This window comes from Agelaius tricolor, unplaced genomic scaffold, assembly GCF_023055355.1.
Source record: "Agelaius tricolor isolate 1412-34295 unplaced genomic scaffold, bAgeTri1.0.p SCAF_20, whole genome shotgun sequence".
NCBI classification, from domain to species: domain Eukaryota; kingdom Metazoa; phylum Chordata; class Aves; order Passeriformes; family Icteridae; genus Agelaius; species Agelaius tricolor.
The window spans coordinates 7,490,077-7,514,482 of record NW_027269280.1 but is presented as its reverse complement, the minus strand read 5'-3'; the positions used below and the strand labels follow the sequence as shown (position 1 = coordinate 7,514,482).

At 41.6% G+C, this 24,406-nt stretch overlaps 2 protein-coding genes across 5 annotated transcripts in view; one reads left to right on the top strand and one right to left on the bottom strand.

The window, feature by feature from the left end:
- Positions 1-1,175, bottom strand: part of TXNRD2 (thioredoxin reductase 2) — a 32,207-nt gene extending 31,032 nt beyond the window's left edge. Inside the window, exon 1 of the mRNA XM_071445392.1 lies at positions 1,021-1,175. Coding sequence (XP_071301493.1) covers positions 1,021-1,093 — 73 coding nt within the window. The 5' untranslated portion in view covers positions 1,094-1,175. The remainder of the gene's footprint in view (positions 1-1,020) is intronic.
- Positions 350-24,064, top strand: COMT (catechol-O-methyltransferase). Of its 4 annotated transcripts, XM_071445395.1 has the most exons (6): positions 6,385-6,560; positions 7,912-7,964; positions 15,598-15,880; positions 17,647-17,840; positions 19,078-19,209; positions 21,658-24,064. In XM_071445395.1, the coding sequence occupies exons 3-6, from the start codon at positions 15,598-15,600 to the stop codon at positions 21,835-21,837; spliced, it is 789 nt and encodes a 262-aa protein (XP_071301496.1). In that variant the 5' UTR covers positions 6,385-6,560; positions 7,912-7,964; the 3' UTR covers positions 21,838-24,064. The 4 variants fall into 4 exon arrangements, with proteins under 4 accessions (XP_071301498.1, XP_071301496.1, XP_071301495.1 ...); XM_071445397.1 differs by lacking the exons at positions 6,385-6,560; positions 7,912-7,964 and adding an exon at positions 350-515; XM_071445394.1 differs by lacking the exon at positions 7,912-7,964 and having other exon boundaries at positions 6,386-6,560.
- The last annotated feature ends 342 nt before the right edge of the window (positions 24,065-24,406 follow it).

Sequence of the window (24,406 nt, the reverse complement as noted above, 5' to 3'; positions counted from 1 at the left end):
AAAAAAAGAAGGAATAGAAACAGATCAGGAAGATGGGAGAGGTATGTAAGGACAGTATCAGAGTACAGCTATTTTTATAATTGATTATTGCTGATTTGGGTTTTCCTCACTTCACTCTAACGCTGTTTGTTCATTTGTTTGTTCATTAAGCTATCTACTCTGGTTTTCTGAATGAAATACAGAAAATAAAGCACTTCAAACAAAGTGAGAAAACAGATTAAATTTTCACACAACGTCCCAAGAGGCTCATAATTAATGCAACTGGGATCCAGTACTGGTCTCTGTCTGGGAATTACAGCAGCGAGTTTTACGCAGATATTTTTCTGCGGGGTCGCCTTATCGGACTCAAAGCTTTACATGCCGTGTGTGCCCTGCCGGGGCGTGGGACGCGGTCAGAGGGAAGCGGGCCCCGCTGCCGCCCCGGCCTCGGCACAGACCGGCCCCGGCACAGACCGGCCTCGGAGCAAAGCAGCCCCGGCTCCCGGCGCGGTGTGAGGCGGCGGGAGCAGCCGCAGGTGAGCGATGATTCCTTCTAGTGAGGGCACGGGGCCGCTGCTGCTTTCGGAGCCGTCACGGGCGGGGCGGGCACCGAGCCCATGCAGCATCCGAGCCCGGGGATTGCCCTGGAATTGCCGAGCGGGCGGGGAGGGCCGCTACCCTTTGGCGCTAATTCCGCAGGAAAGGTTTGGCTGCCTCTGGGGCAGCCCCAGCCCCACTGCGGAGCCCCCACCCCGCTGCATTTTCCTCTGAACCCGGGGGTCCCTCAGCGCCCAGGGGCCGAGGGACGGGCTCCGCGGGAGCACCGGGCGCGGCGGTGGCTGCCAGAGCCCTCACGGATGGAGGCGGCCGCCGCCCGCCCCGGTCGCCACAGCAGCCGGTCTGTGATCTACGGGTGGTGCAAAAGGCTTGGGGGACCTTCCCCAGGCGCTCTGCGCGTCAGAAGGCGCGGGCAGCCGCTTCCCGCGGGGAGCAGCAAATGCGCGGCCGCTGCCGGGCCCGAGCCCCGCGGGTACCGCGTACCTGAGAGCGCTCGGAGCGTACGGCACAGCCCCGACACTGCCGGGGGACGCGCCCGCCGCCACAGCGCCGCCATGCTGTACGGCACAGGGCCCCGCGCCCGCCAGGACCCGGCGGGCTGGCCGCGCAGCGCCTGAGCGGAGGGCGGCGGGGCCCCGTGGGGATCGCGCGGGAGCCGCCTGAGGGGAGCGCTCGGCGCGGAGCCCTCACGGCGCTGGGGGAGGCGGGCACAGGTTCTGGCGCTGGTGAACCGCACACACCGGCACGGAATCGTTAGGGTTGGAAGGGACCTCTGGAGACCACCCAGTCCAAACCCCCGTACAAATCACGGCCACCTGGAGCAGGTGGAATGGTGGTTTGGAATGTCTCCAGAGAGGAAGACAGCACGAGTCTGCAGCTGTGGCAGCTGTTCGAGTGCTCTGCCACCACCAACATGAAGTTGTTCCTCATGTTGAGGTAAAAGCTCGTGTGTTTTAGTTTATGGCCATTGCTTCTCATCCTCTCATATCATTAATGAGTTTCCCTTTCAGTCTTCCCTTCAGACTAAACAGGTCCAGCTCCCACAGTCTCTCCTCATAAGAGATGCTCCAGCCCCCTCATCATCTTCATGGCCTCTGGTGGACCCTCTTCAATAGCCCCTTGTCTTTTTATACTGAAGAGCCCAGAACTGGACACAGCATTCCAGTTCTGGGCTCCTCAATTAAAATCAGTTAAAATTTGTGTTAGACATTTGAAAGGAAAAAAAAAAATCCCACAGTTTGCTTGACTGGCTTCCCCCCAGATCCTGCTGTAGAAAGGGCTTGGGAAAGGCCTTTTGGGAAAGACAAGGATCATGATGACAGCCCAAAACCTTCAGTGATGTCCGAGACCTGTCCTTTCCCCTCTGAACCAGCCATTCCTCTGGAGCAGACGTGGTGATAGGAGCTGCCACAGCCCCTCCTCAGGTGCAGGTCACTGGCTGACAGAAACCTCTGAGGAGGTTTGAACAATGCACCTTCTATGAGGTGTTAGATGCTACACTCAGTGTTATTCCATGTTCCTGTGACTGTGATACATTCAGGATTGTGAGCAGGACTCAGGTCTGGAGCAAGGGGTTCCTCTGCTGGAATGCTGGAGTGGGGCCCAAGCGGTGTGGGTCACTGACCCCGATCTGCACCAACAGTTTGCACACATGGCTGGGCTGTGCTGGGACAGATTTCTGCCCAGGACACCCTCTCAGAGCGCCTGCAGTGCCTCAGCCTCCAGCAGCATCCCTATCCCTGTGCCCCATGCCTGCTATTGATTAAACCAGGGTGATGCTGCTGACCTATCCCGAATGGGAGCTCTGAGAGTTAATAATGCCATCACAATGTTAATGATGTGTTCTGACAGCCTGAGGTAAAAAGGCCTCAAAGCTGCCATTGATCAAAGCAAATCAAGGGAACGAGTTTTCCTCGTTCAGAGGCACTGGCTTGGCCCTCACTGAAGCTCAGTACTCGCCCTGCCTGTTGCTGTAGGTAGTGGGTTGTATGTGTTAAGTGCTACCACAGCCAAAAGCTTGGAGCAAGAGAATCACAAGGTTTTTTTACAGAAAAAAAAAAGGTTTTAGGCAGTCGTGGTTCAGGCTTTGGAACAGAGGCCTCGCTCACAAGGGGGCAGCATCCAACCATTTTGTTTCAGGAAACATCGATCCTCTGGTCCACAGCTGAGGAGAAATGGCAGGAAATTAAAATACTCGAAGAAAGTTTTATAGAATTCACTTCACCTCCAGTGTAGTCTCATTATTTTTGTTCACCCCATTAAAGTTTGAAAATACATTAAAAAACCCAGGAATTATTATCACTTTAGTAAATGGATTGATGATTTTTTTCCCAGCATCATTGCTATTAAACCTCCCACCCAAAGTACAAGAAAACCCAAAGCAAATTCTGTTATCACTAGAAACACTGTTACCCACTGAAAAAGCAGTAGAAAGAAATGACTAGAGCATACTGAGAGGTCTTTGAATTAAAGAAACCTTGAACATATTCAGATATAATCTTTTATGCTTTTCAAGGTGCATGCATGCAAAGTTGTTTCAGCTTTTCATGTTAGCCACTATTCTGAGTTGAATGAGGCAGTGTTGAGAATATGCTCTTCACACAGCTTTAGTTCAGACATGTAGGATCAAGGGTAGAATTAACTCTCCCCAGACACAAAACAAGTTTATGTGAGGAGATGTCCCTGCAGCATTATGGTGTTCTGCTAATAGGGAAAGGCCTTAAATGTGGCAAAGCAAGTGAAACCAAATTGAATCAAATGAAAGGAAGGTGCTGTCTGTTTCTTCTGCTGCGTCTCAAGTGAAAGGATGAGAGGAAATGACCTTAAAACACTAAAAGAGGTTCAGACTAGAGAGTACAGCTGGTGCTGTGCCACGGTGTGACCATGTGATGCTGGGGTGTGCCCAGCCCTGTGGCTGTATCCCACAGCTCAGAATGAAGCACAGGGCAGCTCCACAGGCTTTCCCATCAGAACCAGCTTCAGAAGAAAGTCCAAACTCTGTGCTGTGCCATTCCACTTGTTCTTGCTCGTTCTCACAGGCTTGATTGATCCTCAAGAATGATAGAGACAAACAGCAGCAGCGAGGAGTGGGTTGTGCTGATGGTGACAGTATCAGTAAGAGCAGCAGCCCCTGGTATTTCCTTCTGTCAGCACTGAGTAGGTGTGTCTGTGCTGCACTTCCAAACTCTTTTTCAGCAACAAGAGACAGATAATGGTTATCAAATGTGCTTTCTACTGTACCTGTGGCTCAGCTCATATGGCTTTCTACTCTTAATTTAATTATTTTCTGGTTAGCATTATGTTGATTAGATAATTAGTGATACACATTATTTATATATATATGTAATATATCTTAATTTCTTTTAAGAAAGCAAGTATTAAGTCCTTTAGCAGCAAATATGTTTTATTATCAGGAATCATTTAGATAAAGCCTTGTGTTTCTGCAGTGAAAGCATATACTTCCAAAACTGAGATGAAAAAAACTTCTTCCAAGATAGTTATCAGACTTAGCATCATATTTCCACTAATTTTGTTAGTTGTAGCTTGTCATATTTGAAGTCATAAATGAACTTATACCCTAGTTGTGGTTTGGTTTATTTCCAGGTGGAGATGTTTATTCAATATACTTTAAAGAGTGTGGTCTTAACCCTGTATCGGAAATGTACACAAATCCATTCAACAAAAAAAGGTGCTTTGTAAGTCATGAATTGATTTTGTTAGCAGGCAAACTTTCTCCTTTTGAATTTATTGTGAAGACAGCTTGCAATTCTGTTTGTTGTTTCCTTCGTAGGAAATACATTTTATTACATTTATCAATGGCTTACTTAAATTCTCCCTCAGGAAGATGACCAGGGCCAAATACTTTTTCTACCAAACCTTTTAAAAATTTTGACTTTTCAAGCACATCTTCTTGTCTTTCCTGTTTTTCTGGCATAGTTTCCTTTATGTCTTACATTCCCAGATCAGCAGCCAGGGAGGGTGGGGACTAGAAGAGAGGTGTCAGGTAGATACTGTCTTTGGACATCATCACTTTGTGTCCTTTTTAGTGGGTGGGGTGGGGAATCCATTCTCTCAGAGGTTGCATTTTGTGGCGTGACCTAATGAATAATTTACAGAGTGGCAGTGAACTCTGCTGTGTTGCTGGTTGAACTAAGCTGTCTCCACATCAGGTAGGACCTTTTGGTTTCTTACCATCTCTCTCTTTTAAAGATTGTTCAAGAATTATTTTCAGAAATTTGTCTCAGAGGAGGACTAGTTCAGAATTTAATCTATGCCTTTTTATTTGGTCCTCCCTTCCTTAACATAGATCTTCTGTTCATAGTTTGTCCTGAACAAGTAATTGATTGCAAGTAAGGGAAAAAACAGCAGAAACAGATGAATCTTCAAGTAACACAAGTTCTTGGCTTCATTCAAATGCTTCAGCACATATTGCCAAAAAACGTGAGGGTAGAAAAGAGAGAAATGTGTAGACTTAACTGCTTCAGAGATTTTGTGATGAGTTATAAAGTCCTTGAAAGCTGAAAGGTTTTTTTAATCTTCCTGATAACCTTTTAAGAGGCACTGTAAACACAAAATAGTCTAACTGCTTGTATTATCTGTTCAAATTTAGAGTATGACTTTGCTGGCCACCTTTCTTCTCTTTTAGCTGTTTCCTGTTTTAGATATTGCCAGGCAGTTTCCCGATTCAGACATGAGTGGTGCTTCCTTTCTTCAAAATTCCTCTTTTTCATGTTTCTCAGCAAGACAGACTAATTTGACTGTGGAAAACAGCAAATTCCCATAAAAGAAAATCCCTCCTGCTATTCTGAAAATGCAAGCTCAAAAGAATTTTCTTCCACTCAGTGTTTCACATGATCTCTGGGGTTTATGATAATGTGCTAGCTCTCCTGTCTCCCTTTGTTTTGGCTTTTAAAAACCAGTCTTTGTCCAGGGTTATTAGAAGAAGGGAATGCCATTTGTTGTTATGCCAGGCATGGATTTAGGGGGAAAGCTCTGGCTCCGTGCTATGCACAGCAAGTGGGAATGGCCCTGCCACGCTGCACCATGTGACTGCAGCTGGGAGCTCTGGCCATGAGCAAGTCTGCTCAAGTTTGTGCAGCCAGATCAGAGCTGAAGTGGCGACTGTCAGGGTGAGTCAGCCTGAACCAGCCAGTTCTGCTGAGCTGCTGCCCTTCATGTGATGTTGCTGCTGGGCTAATGCATCCTGGTTCTACACCTTCCCTTAGATGTGCCCTGGGAATCCAGTACCTGATAGATATTCTGAAGTCTTTTAAGATCTTGGCCCTACATAAAAATAGTGTTACACCAATACATTTGTAGCTCTCTGCATTAATATCGGGGCAGATAATAATAAGATGTATTAATATCAGGGCAGATTTTTACTGTCTAAACAAGGATAAGTCATATAGATAGTATATAAATTTATGCACTGTGGAGTTTGTAGCATTGTTAGTATATTAGTAAAAAAACTTGCAAAAATATCCACACTTATAAAGACCACGTGCTGGGCTAACAGGTAAATTAAAGAGAGACATGAACCAATGTCTATCAGGCTACCAAAGAAACTTCTCTTGGGGAAGAAAATACCCCATAACATATTACAAGATTTCAACTTTCTATTAACTTGGAAGCAATTTATGGACATTATCACATAGTTTGGGTGTCTTAACCAACTTAACCTCTAGCTTTGTCTAACTTGCAGTTATTGCCATTCACCATTTTTACTTATATAATAAAATATGTAGACAACAGCAAGGGTTACTTGCAGGCGTAGCTTTTATCACACAAGTAAACAGCCGTGGGCAGGCAGAAGCAAGTTTGCTCCTCCCATGCTTCCAGCCTGAAGAATATAATTCAGCTCCAAGTTAGAAGACTTTTAGAAGTGTTGTCATGGGATGTTGCTCAATCTGGGAAGTCTTGGCACTAAATTATGCTGCTAAGCAGAAGCTGGGCTGACACCACCCACAACTGGCTGTAGTTAACTGCAAGGACTTCTCCAAAGAGCAGCTGTGTACTTACACAAGGTAAAGCTGTATACTTACTCAGTGCTTAGAGTAAGTTTTGCTGTTTTGACTCTTCTCTCCACAGCCCAGCAGTAAAAAAAATTCTCTGCTAATTTGAATTGTGGGAGGCATCAGGGATCATGTGGACGCAACCAGCTTTTGACCAGACAGGAAATTACTGTCAGTGGAGCTGGACTGCAGTATTGCTTACTTCATTCTTTGTTGTGCTTGATGTCTAGATTATAAGAAAATATTTGCAGAGCTAAAGCTCTGTTATACATGGAAGGGATGGTTGAAAGTTATTCTGTATTGACATTGGGGACTGTGCTGTATTGCAGGGCTTTAGTTATGTTTTGTTTAGAGCTACTAGAAACATTTCAATCTTCACCCACCTATTTTTTTGCCACAATTATTTTTTCAATTAATCTGCTTAAAATTATTTGGTTTTCTCTTGTCATGCTCTCAGGTGGTCCCTAATTCTTTCAAGGACCTCCCCTATCACTTGACAAAGCCTGAAGTTCTCAGAACTTCAGCTCCTGTTTCTGCCACGCTTGGTACAAATACATTCTTTAAGTCTTTAAAAAGTTTCTAGGCTTGAGCTTCAAACACTTGCTGACTAGGTCTGAGTTTTGCAGTGAAAATACAGGAGAGAACTATTACCCTATTGTGGTTGGGATTTTTTTTGTTCTCTTCTGATTTTCTCGATGGTGCAATTTAATTGCAGCTGGATTTTATTGTTCCCACCTCAAAGGAAACAGACAAGCTGAAAACAATGTTTCCTAGAATAAGCCTCTTCCTTTACCTTAGAGCTGTTTGTAGCAGAGTATTTTTCCAGCTAGAAGCCAGAGAAATTCCAATGTGCTATTTATAATGTATTGATTGCAGCTCCTCCTGTAGTTGCTATTAAGCCATTTGCTATACATACCTCGCCTGCCTCCAGCAGCACTCTATATTTAACCCGCATGCCTAGGTCTTGTTCCTACCAATTCTGCTCTGGCTTTAGCATGCCACGTCTGAGCTGAAAAAAGAACTAAATCCCTTGGGCCAAATTCATTCCTGAAGTTGCTTGATTGAACACATTGCATTTATACTGAGCACAGATTTGGCTCACACCTGACTTTGTCAGCATTCACTGTGCTGTAACTAAGTAACAAGAGCACGGTCGTTAGGGGACAGATGAATAGCTTTCTCTACGGTTATTAGAGCACCGAGCACCTTTAAGGAGTGCAGAATCTGTGAAAGGAGGAGTTGGGGAAAAGGACACCGCTCCTTTTAGAGTCTGTGTAACAGAACTGATAAGCTATTCCTGTGATGTGATCGAATGTGACTGAATACTGCAGGCTCCTGGACTCTTATTCTGTAAAATCCACAGGAGAGCAGCACAGGAAAAGATCGGAGGGAACAGCTTCTGCTAGACTAAGAAAGGTACATATTTATATTTTCTTATTTGTCAGGCTTGACATGATGTGTTATCTTAGATAATGTCACTATTTTAAACAGTGGTGCTTTTGAAAGAAGTGGTGTTTTCCACATTCTGACTGGCACTCATTGTCAGGAAGCCAGTCCGTGGGCAGCAACAGCTTTCACAGAGAAAGAGTAGGACATATTTGTGTGTAATGCATTTGTACTGTATTGTAAATCTTGACAGCTGAAAGAAGTGAGATGAGATAACCCTGACTAAATTGAAAATTTAATTTATGGCTATAAGTATGCTGTAATTCGGTATTCATTTATATTGAAGAAAAAGCTGAATGCAAGTGAAGCTTCACATTCAAGTTCAGTCACATTTGGCTGAATAGCTGCTTTTATAAGTGTTTTGCTGCAGATGTACTTTATGGAGGTTTTCATTCTCAAGAGAGAGTTCTACTACTCCAAAAATATCTCTGAAGAAGAGACAAAAAGCGAGTACTTTTGCTCGCAAGCCCTGTCAGTCTTATAGAGTATCCTTCTGATGCCCATAATGGATATTATTTTTACTTTCTGTCCTTTCCAAACAAACTCATTTACCAATACTGTCGAGCACGTCATACTGACGAACTCTGTAAACAACCTTAAACAACCTTTACTTTGTCTCTGCGCTTCTGCTTACTCAGTCATGGGCTTTTCCAACAAAACCCTCAGGTTCAGAACCACATGCATCTGCACAGCTTTGCAGTACTGAAATACAAAAGGAAAACTTCCTGATTTACAGCTTTAGTTTGCATTAATAGAAAAGAGCTTGATCACATTAACACTTCAAGCAACTTATTTGCCATCCAAGTTTAGCAGTATTTCCTAGCAGCAGTCTGGTACCCAGTTTACCTCTGCCAGTCTCATACTGTTGTCTTTCAGCATTCCTTCAGGATCACTGGAATTAAAAGTGACTGGGAAGTTTTTGAAAAAACATAATTTTGGCAGCAGTCCTTGAAAACAGACCTTAATGTGTGAGGCCATTCTAAAGCTCTCTCAGAAAGCAATTTCTAGACAGAGACCCTCTATGCCCACTCCAGGCACTTTTCTGGGGGGAGCTTTCATTCAGGATTTGAAACCAATCCCTACCCTGCTCTATCTCAGGCTCCCTCTTCCCACACAATGTTTGATTACCTGCTATGCTGTGGAGAATCCTACCTTGCCTGGCGTGTTAGAGTTGTTAATTTTCATAGAAATAAGTCATCATTTCAGCAGAGATTTCCTTCCTAATCCTTCAGATCCCTCAGCAGGTGTCCTCACTACCAAGTTTCAGTTGTGCACTCCCCCCAGCCTGAAGAGCAGCCTGTGGACAGCAGAAAGCTGTGCTGGGAGAGAGGCAGATTTACAGTAGATTAGCTGGTAGCCTTGGAAGCAGGGCAGGAGCATGCAGTGGGGATTTGGGACACTAAGGATTCAGCCCTGTGATATCAGGAAGATTCAGTGAAATAGGTCTGTCCTCAGAGCAGTTAGCCAGTTTGGTCTTTCCTCTTTCAGCCCTTTCTCCCTACCTCCCTATGGGGCAAAGGCATTAAATAACAGCTTGATTTTATTCCCTGGGGAACATGAAAATCTCAGTTTAGAAACCTCTTCACAGACCAGCTCCTAGTGTGCTGTCAGAGCAGAGCACTTTCTGCTTTTGTCAGTCCACTGCCTCCCAGGTAGGATTTGTACAGTTCTGCTGGGCCACCCTAACCACTGGTCTTAAACACTGGTACAAATGGTACAAACACATCTGGAGTGCTCCAGGAGGAATAGGGACTATCAGAAACAAACACTTCCTAGGGGTACCTGAAAGGGTCATATTCCTGAAAAGCTGTCCTTCTAAAGGCCTGGTGAAGTGCATGTCTTATCCTTGAAGAATTCTCTCTGCCTAATCTGGCTTTAATCATGCAGTGTGTTCACTAGGTCAGTCTGGATTAGAATGCTACAAATTCCTTGCACCTGTATGTTGGATGGAGATGAGGCCTCTCTGTGTGGCCAGCTCATTCTAAACACTGCACTTCTTTTTGGGACACACAACCATTATATAAACCTTCTGCTCTGGGTAATAGCACCAATACCATCGAGAGAATGGCTGCTGGGAAGGGAGTTTTAAGTGGGTAGCAATTATCCTAATTGAAATCTATATGGGGAGAATGGATTTAAACACCCTTATGAAGCTTATTTGATGGGGCTCCCAAGTAGGCAATAGGCACTTTTCTGTTCTCTTCCTTTCATTCAGTAAGAAGAAATTTGTCTTTGTTTTCTTTCAACATGAGAACAGGGAAGGAGAGGGAAGACAAAAGGCTATGGGGGCAGAAAACAATCTTTAGAACTTTGCATTTATAGAAGACAGAAAGTTTGCAGTGAAGTTAAATTATAGTAATTTGAAAAAAACTGAGAGGAAAATCTAGATTTCAGGCAAGAAATAGTGAAAAATTATATAAAGTCTGTTCAGATTGTTTTCACGATGTCAGTGGAAAATCTGAATGTCAAACTCCCAGACTAAGTTTCCATTGAAATACAAGCTATTCACATTTGGCAATATGATGATTATTTTTCACAGAACAGTTGCACTCACTTGAAAATACATAAACAGTAACAAAAGAATAGAAGGTAAAAAGATTTTTTTTGACCTTTAAATGTACTAAATTACAAAGCTGTTGAATTGTGTTGCCTACAGCAACAGGATACAATAATGTTTGGCAGAAGTTAGCTTAGACTTTCTGACCAAAATACTCTGCCTTTCTTTCTCTGGGAAAACATCAAGAAAAACAAAATGCCACAAAAGAGAGATTGCCTCATTCAAGACAGCACAGGACTAAGAGTCAGAAACTCCAGTCCCAGCACAGCACAGATCTCCTCTGGCCTAGTGCAGAACATTGTTCAAATATGTGTAGAAATGTGCTGAGTCTTCTGCATTGTTTTCACAATGCTTCATAAGCAGCTAATATATCCTTCCTAGTGTACAAATCCTCTGCTTACTTCAGTGCATCAGTGTCTAAAGGCATCATTTCAGGAGAAGCTGAAAAAGGTTGAATGATACAAACTTATCAAGTGCTCCCCACTCACCAGGTTATGTGAGTTAATAAAGTCAGAATTAGATTCTAAACCCTTTAGCACCAGAATGCTAAAGTACTGTCTGGATGTGTGGAGACTGGTAATGAACTCTTAAACAACCAACCAGTACTTGGCAGTTGGATTAAAGGCATGAAAAATTACAGCAAGACTGCCTGTACCATCTTTCCTCAAAGGCCTGAATTGTCAGCTGGCTGAGAGCCCTTCAGGAAAGCATTTGAAGCACTGCTTGTCTCCACATTTTCCCAGTTGTTCATAAACTCAAGAATAATAATGTCACATAGGCATTTGCTGGGCAGCCAAAACTCCTTTGCCTTTCTTCAGGTGTTATCCATACATTCATAGCAGGGACTTTTCTGAAAAAGATTTATTCAGCTTTACAATTGAAAGTTTGCACACGTAGCAGTCACTTTAACTCTTGTGGCAACACAGAGCAAGATAAGACAGCTCATCCAAGGCCAGATTAGAAAAACATTGCCAAAATGAGACTGAAAGCTAAGTCCCCTGGCTCAGGGTCACAAAGTTTACTCTCATTCCAGCCCTGGAGCATAACAGGGTATGTATATAACAGTATAACAGAATAACAGTATGTGCTGTCTTGTACAAAAAGGGTGGGGCTTTTTGTGATAATGTTTAGGAGTTAATTTTCAGTACAAAGCAAAGCAATATCAGTTTATCCAAGCTAAAACTGTAATAAGAAGCTCTGTAATTAGGCATAGAAGGATTCACCTTGATTAGAAAAATGTTCTATCCAGCAGTTTTCCACCTCACAAGTATTTCAATGTTTGTAATCTCTTATTTTTGCATCTGTAGGAAATGACATCTTGGTAATTACTCATAATGTAGTGAAATGTAAGCTTCAGAATAGTTAAATAGTCAAATTTGATACTTCTTTATTCCAGTGAGTGTGAATCTCACTAGAGTATATACTTTTGTTAAAACTTAGACTACTTAAAGGTGCTTACTTTCACATGCTTTCTTTTCCTTCTCAATAAAGATCAGTTTTTAGCAAAGGGATGTTGGTTTGGAATCTGAGAAGCAGTTGCAATGAGTAGTTTGCATCACATTTCCATACAACTTCCTCCAACAGTGCTATGAAAACTTTGTACAGTTTTTATGAAACATTGAAAAAGATCAATCTGGTTACTTGGACTTACCTTAATAACTGATGTTACCAATTGTTCTAATCCTTATTTTTTCATGTCAGGGAATTTTAGGAGCAATTATTTTTTAGCAGAGGTTGGAAAAATGTACCAGAAGGATTGATAAATAGCATTACTGAGAGATCCTTATTGTAACCTTTGGTGTAATGGCTGGAGTCAGCTGCATGAGAATAAAGACCAGGATGTATTGGTTTGGGCTCCATCACATGGGCATTTTTATGATTTTAGAAAAACTGAAGATCATATGATAGTAAGGGGATACTAAATCCCCTAATTTAACATCTGTGGCATTAATAGCAGTCCCTAAGTCTGAGCCAGTTTTCATGGTTTCTTTTAAAGCCATTGGAATGACTTAGGTGTTTCATCTCCACAGGCAGGTAAGTTGGGGCAGCACATTCCCACATTTTGTGTCTGCTTCTCTCTTTGAAAATGTCTTTTTAAATCTCTGTAAACTGAAGCAGAACTCCCATTCAAATGCTGATTGTTTGATTATGGTGTACATCAGGGGAAAACTGCTGAGCTGCATTATCAAGTTATGATTTGGTCTTATGAAACTGCCAAAATGAGTAAGATTAGATGCATAAGAAAATAACTCAGTGCTTTAGAAAGACTCATCAGTAGTTTGACAGGTTTGGGCATGAAATTTTAATATGTTTTCTTTTAAACTCTGTCTTCTCAAAACCAGATGTACTGATACGTGCTATTCATTCCTTCCCATAATGTTGTCCCTCCAGTTTTCTGTTTATTCCCTTGCTGAATTTTTCATTTGCCTGCTATTTTCCACTTCAAATTTTAGTTTTCAAAGAGAAGGCTCCCTTTATTATGGTGCTTCTGAAGCACAGAAGAGGCTGCAGTGCTAACCTGTGTATTTGGAACCTCAGTATAAGCATTAAATAATAAGAGTAGCTGCCTTGTAATAAGTGGTTATGGGAAACTTGACTGTATGCAACTTTTATTGCATACTTAATGAATCTCATGAATCCACATTAAAGCTAAAATTACTGTTGCATTTTCTAAAGCTGTCATAACATGACTGTCTCCTAGGTAGTGGTAGTTTTAAATTGGTTGAATTACACACTTAATTTTCATATCAAATATTTTCCAGCTAAGAATATGAAAGCAATTACCTATTTTGGTACAGATCTTTTTTCCCTCTGGGTGCATGACCATCACCATGCCTCTTGCTCTTGGCAGACTGCCTTTACAGTCTACTGCTGTCACTAAATTTATTTTCACACCTCAGAAGAGAGAAATTAAGAGGGACAAACTTTGAAAAATACTGTGTAAAAAAAAAGAAAACCAAAAGTGTCCTTTTCTCTCTTTTTGGAAGGTACCTTCTCTGGAAAGTGGTTTTCAGGATAATTGCCTCCTGAAGGAGTTCTGCTAAGAACAACCCATACTGCCAGTTTATGAAGGTGCTGGCATGTTTTACAGAAATATTATTAATAAAAAACCCAGTAGCTGAAAAACATTCCTTGATACTTTAAAAATAAGTGAATTCATCTAGGAATGGAAAAATCAGCGTGTACTCTGTAGGTTGTTTCTACCTGTGACCAACCTCTGGGGAGGCAGGTGGGCTCTGCTCTTACATGTGGTACCATTCATGTGGGAATCAAGTGCAAAGAGCTGAGGCACTGGAAAAAGTGGATCCTCTGAATTCTTGATTCAGTCAGTCTGAAAAAGAAGTCTCAGCATTCCTGCAGGACAGGGAGCAGGGCTGAGCTAGCCTACAGAGGCTGTCTCTCCCTGTTTAGAGAAATCTCATTAAATGGTCTCATATCAGTGCTAAGCAATAAAGGAGGAAAGCTGTTCCCCCCAAAATACCCTGCCTGGTTCATCCTGCTGCTCCCATCCACTCCTGCTGTCTGAATGTCTTTGAAGGGCAGCCCCAAACCTGCTGGCAGGATCTCATAGTGCTGAAGTAACAGCCTGTGGCAAGGTCTGCCCAGAGAATGCCAAAGTGTCCGTTGTAAGCAGAGAATTCTGTCTGGCAGTGTCTGCAGTAATTCTGAATGCCAGCACTCCTCTGTGCTGCAGGGACCTGACTGGAGCTGGCCTGCCCCCAAGTGAGTCACGGGGCTGCAGGGGCACAGGTTCACGTGTCCAGAGGCAGGAAAGTCAGAGATCTGCTGGCCTGAGGAAGATCTGGGCTCCATCCATTCACTGGAGTTCAGAATAATTATCTCTCACCTGTGTGAGTAATCCAAATCCATCAACAACAATCATACAATCAACTAAGCCATAAAAGTCAAGTAAAGGCCAGTCAAGTGAAGCTAGAGAGATATTTAATGTTAAACTAATGATCTTTCCACGGCCCCATCAAAGTTTTTAGTGGACAGATAATGTAAAATATTTTCATGTAGAAAAACTAAAAAGAGCTGAAGTCCCATCTGAAAGGTGCAGGACAATTGGGCCTGGTCAGTAGAACTACTTCTGCACAGAGGGAAAGAAGAAAAATTGACATCCAGGCCTTCATGATCCTGTTGAAGTAATGAAGCAGGCTCATATTAGCTAGGAAAAAATATTCAGAAGGTCCAAGAAACGAGATATTAATGTGCTAATGATGCTGGCAGGCTCTGAAAAGAAACATCTAAGGTCAGACTTTGCAAGAAAAGCATTAAGGGTAACCGTTAACATTGGTGACTGCTTAAAAGCAAAAGAAATAGACTTTTAACAGCTCCAAACAAATCATACTTGCTCTGCAACTAAGATAAGAGAATGACTGAACAAAATCAGCTGTACTGTATCTTGAGCATATCTCCATGGAAACTCAGTCATCTTCTGAAGTCAAAATATGTTCTGCATAACGATTCAAAATTTAAGTAGTGGGGTAGATTTCCCCCATGTGTATATGCCAAATCCCACTACAGAAGGGAGGTCAGACCATCCATAAAAAATAGGATTTTTCTGGGACAATATTTGGGGAAACAAAAAAGAGAAGCAAGAACAAGTAGGAAGAAATTTGTAGGAATGTTGTTATCTCCTAGAATGATATAATCCCTTTGTCATTGGTCTTGGGTAACTTAGGCAAAATTTTTGAGGATGTTGTAGCTCCTGTTGGAGCTAGAAGAGATTTGATGCTGGAAGCTCCTTGTGCAGTGGCATGCTTAGAGCCAGGACTGAGCAGCTGTGTGGGGGAAGGGACCAGAGCATTAAATAAAGCTACTTGTTGACTGCCTGTAAAATTGGCTTCTAAAGGAAGTGCTACAGAGCACCATCCATTAGCAAGTGACGGAGAGCCTTTTACAGCTACTTTAGACACAATCATAATTAAACTCTGTGTGTTCCTGTTCAGTACAGTTGATTGTGAATTATTTAGCTCAATATTTACAAAAAGGACAGTCCTCTCCTGTGCCACCTTAACCCTGGGTTTTTCTCTTTTCTTCCAGATGCTGGAGAGCTCTTCAGTCCCTTTGTTCAGTGTCTTCATCCTGCTTTTCATTTTGCTGCTCATTGTGTTGCTCATCAGGAAAAATGCCACTGCTGCCCTTATCTGGAATGAAATAATCCGGGAGAAAGTAACCAATTTCATCATGAATCAGAGCAAAGAACAGAGGATTTTAAACTTTGTGCTGCAGAATGCAGTGCGAGGAGACCCCTGTAGTGTGCTGGACACTATAGATAAATACTGCTCCCAGAAAGAGTGGGCCATGAACGTGGGTGATGAGAAAGGTAATTGCAGCAAGGGTCAGCATCTGAAAAGATCCTTCAAGACTAGCACAGAGCAGGACATCTGATTGTATTCACATGGCCACTTCCAGCTGCTGCTGCAAAAAGCCCCACCCACACAGCCTTAGGGTCAGCAGAGTAGTTCTGTGAACAGTCGTGCCTGCTCGTGCAGATATTTTTGAGGAGAAAACTTTCATGCAGAAAGTCAGAGCCCCAGATGTGGGTTTCTGTGTGATGCACATTGCAAGTGTGTAAGCAGAGAGTGGCAACTTATGGGAAAAATCTAGGGTTGCATTATACCTCACTTTTTACATAGGGTGCCTTCAAGGCATAATTCATTATGTTAAATACTTTCAGATCCTTAACAGCAAGATAGCAAATTGAAAAAACCCCAAAATTGTGTTTAACTATATGAATTTTGTATATGCAAGCATAAATGAGAAGTTTCTGTTGAAGGGAGAAATCCTATCCGTGTCATACAGTATCAGACATTGTTGCTATTTAGCAAGTAAATCATCTTGTTCTTGTCTCCTAAAGAAAAAGATGGGAACAAAACCTTTTTTGCATAGCTGCAGGAAAGCAGCAATCTTTTCAAAAAACTATAGTGGCAAAATGTTAATATGTTCCCTTATGAATTAGAAACAAAAGCACCTCTTGCTGGGATATTTCTGGGGAAATTTGCTTAGTCTGGGATTAACATAGCTAATGAAAAACAACTGTAAGCATTGTGATAAAAATGCTCTTCTAACATGTGTACAATTTTAAAAGTAGCTCCTCAGCATGCCTGGCTGGGGTGCTTAGGAGAGCAGAACTGTGGGTCATGGCTGAGTAGGAATACTTAAAGCTCTAAACTTCAAACATTTGTGATTAAATTCTTAATAATTTCACTCTGATTTTGTTCTGATGGCCTTTCCTCAGATAAAAGCCATCAAAGCTGGAGCATCTTTAGTCTCTGAGATTTCAAGAGTGCCTACGTGGCCTCAAGATGCCTCATCATCATATTAATAAATAGCACCCAGAAAAATATCCCTTAATGACCATGGCTTAGCATAAAATCCCTTCCACCACTTTTTGAGTTTAGTTATCTAGTTTCTAGCCATATAATAAGAGGAAATTTCTCACAAATAAATCTTTTCTTTCAAAAGGACTGAATATAGTCACTGTCACTTCTTTTTGGGAATATTTTATGTTGTTAATAATTGAGTAATATTTTCCATTCCACAAATTCATGCAGTGAAACCAAATATTTTGCAGCTTTGTAAGTAGACTTTTCTTTTTTCCTTTAAAGATGAGTATTTGGAATAAGAAATATTATATCAGACTGCAGCATGTAACATTAGCAACAAACATGAGCACTCAAAATCCAGGAGTTATATATTTCACAAATATGGCTTCTGCAGTAATTTCTTGGAAAAAATTACTGCATTTCTCCCTTCTAACACTATAAATTAGTGACAGGGAATTCCATAAGTTATATTCAGGGAATATAAATTAATTCAGGGAATTCCTTATTCAGAAATATGTATATTGTGAAACAAAGATTTCTTTTAGTTGAAAGTTTGCACATGGAAACTTAAAACGTCCATGATTATCTTGATCACAGGCCAGTTTGCAAAGGATACAGTATATAACTTGACATCAGCTCTTAATTTTTGAATGTCTTGAGCAACTGAGTACATAGTTTTTTTAAGTTTCTTGTCACAACTTGCTCTTCTGTATATGAACCAGTTTGGTTTTGTCTAAAGGTAATCTTTTCCCCTTTTAATCAGGTAAAATTCTGGACAAGACAGTGGAAGAGGCCAATCCATCAGTTGCCCTGGAGCTGGGAACGTACTGTGGCTACTCTGCAGTGAGGATTTCTCGGCTACTGAAGGCAGGAGCCCGTCTGCTCACTGTGGAGTTCAACCCAGAATTTGCTGCTATAGCCAAACAGATGATTGAGTTTGCTGGAGTACAAGATAAGGTAAACACCATTTTGTATTTGGTAAATACAATGGTGAATACCATTCACTACAGCAAAACTGGTTAGATTTTGGTTTTGTTTTTTTTTTCTTTTACCCAGGGACCTTATAAATTTAACCAGCTCCATGCTTAGTTAGAGTGCCTGACCTCTCCCAGCAGGACTTCACTATATTGCCTTCCAAAAGTCAGAAGAATACTGGGTTTCTCAATATAAACTAAAAGGTGTCAAGACTAATTACAAAAACTGAACCATAGTCCAATTTGTTACAAAAGGTCACAGGAGTCAATTGTATTATGTACAGTGGACTTCAAATGAGAAGTATTTACCCAAATCTAGCTGGTCACAGTACCCATATCTAAGTTTTGTGCAGGCAGAGGTCTCTTGACTCTCTCTAGCTGGTTGAGATGCAGGTGTTTCCAGTCTATATCCCCCCCAGGCTGGGGGATTCCTGCCTGAGAAGTGCCTGTCTATTCAGCAGACATCTCACTTCAGTGGAGCTGGAAACACTGGAGGAAATAAGTCCCACCAAGGGACCTTCTAATGTGTTTCTTAACTTCTTGAAGAGAACCTGAAGTACCAGTACATCTAAAACTGCATTTGCCCATCTGATTTAATCTCCTGATCAACTATGAGTCATAAAACAGACATTTCCTTACCACTTTCTTCCTCCTCTCAGGGTATATGGTGCTTGCCTAACAAAAATCCACGTGCAGCAGCTGCTTGCAGTTTAAGAGTAGTAATTCCAATAAACCTGTGAGGGAGATGTAACAGCCTCTGTCCTGTCTCTTCCCTTTCCTGGCTATATAAATTTTACATACTGTAGCCTCCATCTTTTTTCTAACCTAACCTGTTCTCTGCATCTTTTGCTTCCCTTGGACTACAAGACTCAACTGAGATGTAACTAAAACAAAAGTAATTAAAATCACTGTTTTCAACAGGAGATTTCCATGTTTCCAGTAAAGACACACATTATACAACAAAAACACAGGTCACCTTTTCTGTTGTTAATTTAAAAACCAACAAAATCCAAACCACCCAAATTCATATTTTGAAACTTAACTGAGTTGGTTTGTCAAAAATAAAAAGATATATTTGACCTAACCCTGCCAAATAACTCAACTGACACAATATTGAGCTATAAACATGATCCCTGATGTCTGGCTACAATTTAAAATTAGCTGGGAGCATGTGATTTTTCTTAATGGTTCACAATTCATCACATGGATTTGTATTTCAGGTAAAACTCCTAGAAGGCCCTTCAGAGGAAATTATCCCTCAGCTGAAAAAAAAATATGAAGTGGATACTCTGGATTTTGTCTTCCTGGACCACTGGAAAGACAGATACACACCAGACACCATCCTGCTTCAGGTCAGTTTGCACTATTCCAGTCTTAAAAGTAAAGCAGCAAATATCTTCATGTCTGTGAGGCCTCTGTTCTTTATGAGGGACCTCATCTGATGTAAAATAAAGACTGGCAGCCAAAATAGCAGCCTTACAAGGAAAGAGGATTTGAAGGACAAGACCCTAAACTCTTGTTAAGGACAACTGCCAACACTACATAGCTAAGGACTCAGTGAGTACTGCTGACCCCTTCTGTTTCCTGAACATACAGGTGTGCACTAGAAACTCTACTGGAGGAGTGCATGGCCTGAGCCTTGCACTCCCAGGAGTGGGTGCATGGTCACCAGCCAGAACCCTTGACCCAAAGCTCATCCTGATCCTGGGAGTGGGTGAGACTTGGGACCTGCATATCCCAGCTCCACCTCTCTAATTTCCTCAGTATTCCTTTTTTTTGCCTGGGTCTATGGTGCCAGCAGAGCCTCTTGATGAAATACTATTTTGGTAGCATGGCTGTGGTAGCATGGAGTGTGACTTGTCTTGGAGTCCTTACACTCCACCTAATTAATTGGCTGCAAAGCAATGTTAAAAAGAGTGCAGACTGCTCCAGGCAGGCACTTCCTAGGGAAATGCTGTCCAACTCTATGTCCAGCCCCAAATGTGTAAAAATTATGCTTATTTCTTCCCAAGCTGCCTTAACCATTACTGTGGGTATTACAAAATAAGTTGGCTCTAACAGCAGTAGGCAGTGGCAAAGGACTGCTGGACAGGAAGGTATTTTCAGGTGGTAACTGAGATGGACAACATCTGTACCTATCAACACAGCACATACAGATACTGTCCCAGCTGATAGAATTTTCTACAACTGCCTGCTTTTATGGACCTGCCATTTTTCAATTATTTTCTTCAAATAAATCCACTTTTTTGAGCCTGCCTCTTAGATTGAGAACCTGCCAAATACTTCCTGACCCCTGCCTGAGGATTACAACACTATTTTCTGACCCAGCCTCCCTGTTTTTTTTAGTTTTAAGCCCTGTCCTCCAGAAAGCTGTTTGAAAAGGAAATTTGTTTGGTGTTATGAACAGCTAGTATTGAATTTACACAGCAGTAGCTGAAGAAAACGTTCCCTCTGTACAGTTATTTTGTACTCAGAGAGTCCTTTCTTTTAAACTGCCTGTGTAAGGATGACTGAGCTCTTTCCACAGTGCATCCTTATCAGAACTTAGCCTCACAACACAGCCAAAGCAAACAGACGGTTTAGTTCCATGGTAGTGGTGATTCTGATGCAACTGTGCTACAAAGTTGCAAAAAAACTCCCGTGAAATTAAGAGGAGAAAGACAAAGAAAAGATCCTCAGATTTTTTCAGATGTCATAAGCTTTCTAAAATGTATTCTCAGCAGGTATTGCAGTATGAATAGTGAATATGAATTTATTCAGATGAAATATGTATATATTGGAAGTGGTCCAGACAAAAAAAGCCAGACATGAAGAGCATTTGAAATCCTGATGACCAGTGGAAAATCCAGTATGTTGTTTCTTCTAAGCTTCTGTAAGCTGTGCAATAGAAACAGACTGGAGGGTATTTGACATGTCTCTAAAATCACTTCTACTGTGCTCACTGGTGTTCAGTGCCCAGAGGCAAGAGCAATAAGCTCAAGGGCTTCTGCAGGACACTCATCAACTGAACTGCTCTCATAGACTGGGAGTGACCAAAAACACCCCATGTTTTGGCTACAGCTACTGCCTGTAACCACAGGATAACAACAAACTGATTTAACTACAGACTTTGTTTTAAAACAGCTGGTAAGCCCAGATAAGCACTTCTTCTAGACAAAAATACCAGTAAAAATTCGGTTTTTAGATTTACTGAGGATAAACATTGCACTTGAAGTGACTACTGCAAGTTAGTTATGTGTTGTGGAAATTCAGAGGGATCTTCATTGTGCAAAAACCTCACTTCACGCCCAGATTCCAAAGAAAACGGCAGGAAGTTGTTCAAGATGAAAGGAAAACAAGCACAGAAAATCTTTCATTCTTTTAGCAGTTCTGGAATCTGACTGAGTCTGGCCAAAGCAGTACATGCTACTCTCAGGTGACCTAAAAAGCTACTACAGCAGTTTAATGCCATATTAAAAAAGGTTTTAAACATGAGGCATGACAGCCAAAACAAAGCCACCTTACTGATCATGTAGACATAGCTAGAAACAAGCTGAGGAGCAAAGCACACACTCCCACTTGATTTCCTATTTCAGAACCAGCATCTAATGTTGTACTAATAAACAGAAAAACTTAGCAAATGACCACAAAGGATCCAAGAGTTACTCAGCTTCTCCCATGTCTCTCTGACCTTGCAGACGTGTACCACGATGGGTTTTGGGATGCAGGCACTCGAGTATACCTGGTTAACATGAAAGTACATTACATTCAAGCCAATGTCTCCTTAACAGCCACTATGAAGCCATTTCTCTTCTTTCTAGGAATGCAACTTGCTGAGGAAGGGCTCAGTTCTTCTGGCTGACAATATCATTTTCCCAGGAGCTCCAGATTTCCTTAACTATGTCCGCAAGAGCCCCCATTTCCAATGCACTAACTACCCATCTCATCTGGAATACATGCAAGTGGAAGATGCTATGGAGAAGGCTGTGTTTTTGGGATAAAGAGAATCATTAATAATCAACTTTTGTTTCAAATGATGTAAATGCAACTGCACAGATTAACTTGTCCATGCTTTACAGGTTTTTTTTTTAATTATTATTTTTTTATTTTGGAGCTTGTAATTAAACAAGCACTAGTGATCTTTTTAGGCGAGGTAGAAACCAGAATATGGAGTAAGTTGGGTCTGTGCCATTGTTCCACATTAACTCTACAAACCCAAAGTGATGCACATTGCCTTGCCTTGACCAACACATCATCAAACAACAGTCTGTCATTTTGAGCTCAACTTGAACAACCACAATTTGGGTTTAGGGTGGAGAAATACTCTGCAACTTCTAAAGACTTGTGTCCCCAAGCTAAACTCATTAATCATTAGCAAGAGTGAAAAAAAACATTCATCATGTTGCAAGAAAAGACCATTTCATGTGCCCTGTTTTTGCTAAATTACTAGCATGCCTCTTGATGCAGTGAAGGCTCCTATTGTGAGATCAGATACTTCTTTGCACATTTACTGCAAAAGTTAATCATCTCTATGTGAGAGAAAAGAGCACACACTGAAAGAAGGCAGACCCATGCAGTGATGAGAACAACAAAACAGAATTTTGAAAACACAAACAAATAAAATTATTAATCTACCCACACAGAGGCAGGGAAAACTGAAGTAGTAAACAGATTAAAATAAATACAGTGACAGGTAACAAAAGGACCAGACTCTTTCCAAAAGGAACACAAAACTACATCGTATTTGACCTGGATGAAATGCTGGTTTTCCCCTCGTTATACTGTACATACATAGTACGTGCTTTTAGGGGCAGGGCAAGCTGCTTATTCTGAAATGCTGGATATGTTTAAAATGTTGTATAGAAATAAAGTCCAGAGAGAATGGGTTCTAGCAGGTGGGCCCTGCGTGCCCTGGTTAACCTCAGTGCTGTTACACCATGTGAATAGTGTGGGTTGTCACTGAGAAGATTCAAAGCCAAATACAAAGTCTCTAACTCACCTGAAAATGCAGAAATCCAGTGGCATTTCCTAGCACATGTCCTGCTGTGATTATATAAGGCAGCAACAGTCACATTTCTAAATAAAAGGTAAGAAACAACAGAGCAAGGGCATGACTTGTAATTTTTTCCAATGAATTCTGTACTGCACATGAGGCTTCCAGACGTGAAACAGACACAGAAAGATCCAACTGTTGAAAATCAGAGTGAAAATCAAGGACAAGCATTCTTGTCTTTCCCAGGATGAATTCTTTCAAGCCTGTTATGAGTTTCTTCCTTGCATAGCCCACCTTACCACAGTGGTCCCTCCCCTGGCCTGTGTGCTGCAGAAAATCCACCTCCAGGACACTACTAAGGAGCAGAGGATCAGCAAAAGAAAACTAGAATGGGCTAAGGTGACAGAGTCAGTTTAGAAATGGACCAAGCAAACCATGGTGAAACAGCCAGTTTGTAAAGTGTGCATTTCACAGGACAGGAGAAGGCAACACTATCAGAGTTTTCCTGACAAGGTAACTGTCAGATCATGAAAGACACAAGATTTCCTGTACTGGGTTAGATTATGCAGAAGCAGCCTCAGGTGACTCTGTTGTACTGTTCTGTGTAGAGCCAACACTGAGTTCTAACACCTCCATCTTGTACTGAAAGTCAGTGATTAGTTCTGGTATTCAGCTCAACTCCAAGTCATTGGACCAAAGTCCTTCAGGTGGTTGGAAGCAATTTTTGCAAAATTTGCAATGCAAAATAATCAAGTACATTTACTGGCAAATACAAGTTTGTAGGGAAAACTGGAAAATCTGGATACATACTGTTGACCAGAAAATTTGTCTGTGTACTCAAAGCCTTGACTCTAAAGAATCCTCACTTGTGTTTAGCCCTAAACACCTTTGGAGCCAACAGACACTCCTGTCACAGCAGGGCACATCACACAGGCTGATGAGCAAGCCAGTCTCAGAAGGATGAGTAAGAGTAAACAGGTAGACTCTTCTGCACTTTGCAAGAGAGGATCAGAATAATGGCCAAAATTACTGTTCAAGAGACTGTCAAGAAGATTAGGAAAGGTGGGAACCTGTAGAGTGGATATTTCAAAAGATGCAGTAGTGAATAATGTATTTGTAATACATGTGACAAATATAACAGCCGCCTTTTAGTATAAAAAGGTATTTTAATTCATTAGAAAGCATCTCCTACCTGGCAAACTGTAAAAATAAACACAATGTATGTTCTATCAGCATATTAGCAGAATTCCATATGTACGAAAAATTTTTCCACTTCACTACATTTTTGAAATGCTCTTAATTATTGGTGGCAAGGGATGAAAAGAAAAAAGCCAGACTCAGTTTGCATGACTGACAATTAGAAAAAAGGCTTTTGGTCAGTTGAGCAAATATGATCTGGAGTCACTGACACATAAATGTGAAATATCCCAGGGAAAAGAGACACTATTCAAAATAAAGTCACACTTTGAATTCTGGGAGAAGGAAAAGGCAGACAGTGGATCTTCTAATTTGAACATATTTTAAAAAACCTACTGAGTGTTACTGCAACATCAGCCTATTACAGTTAGAAGACACAA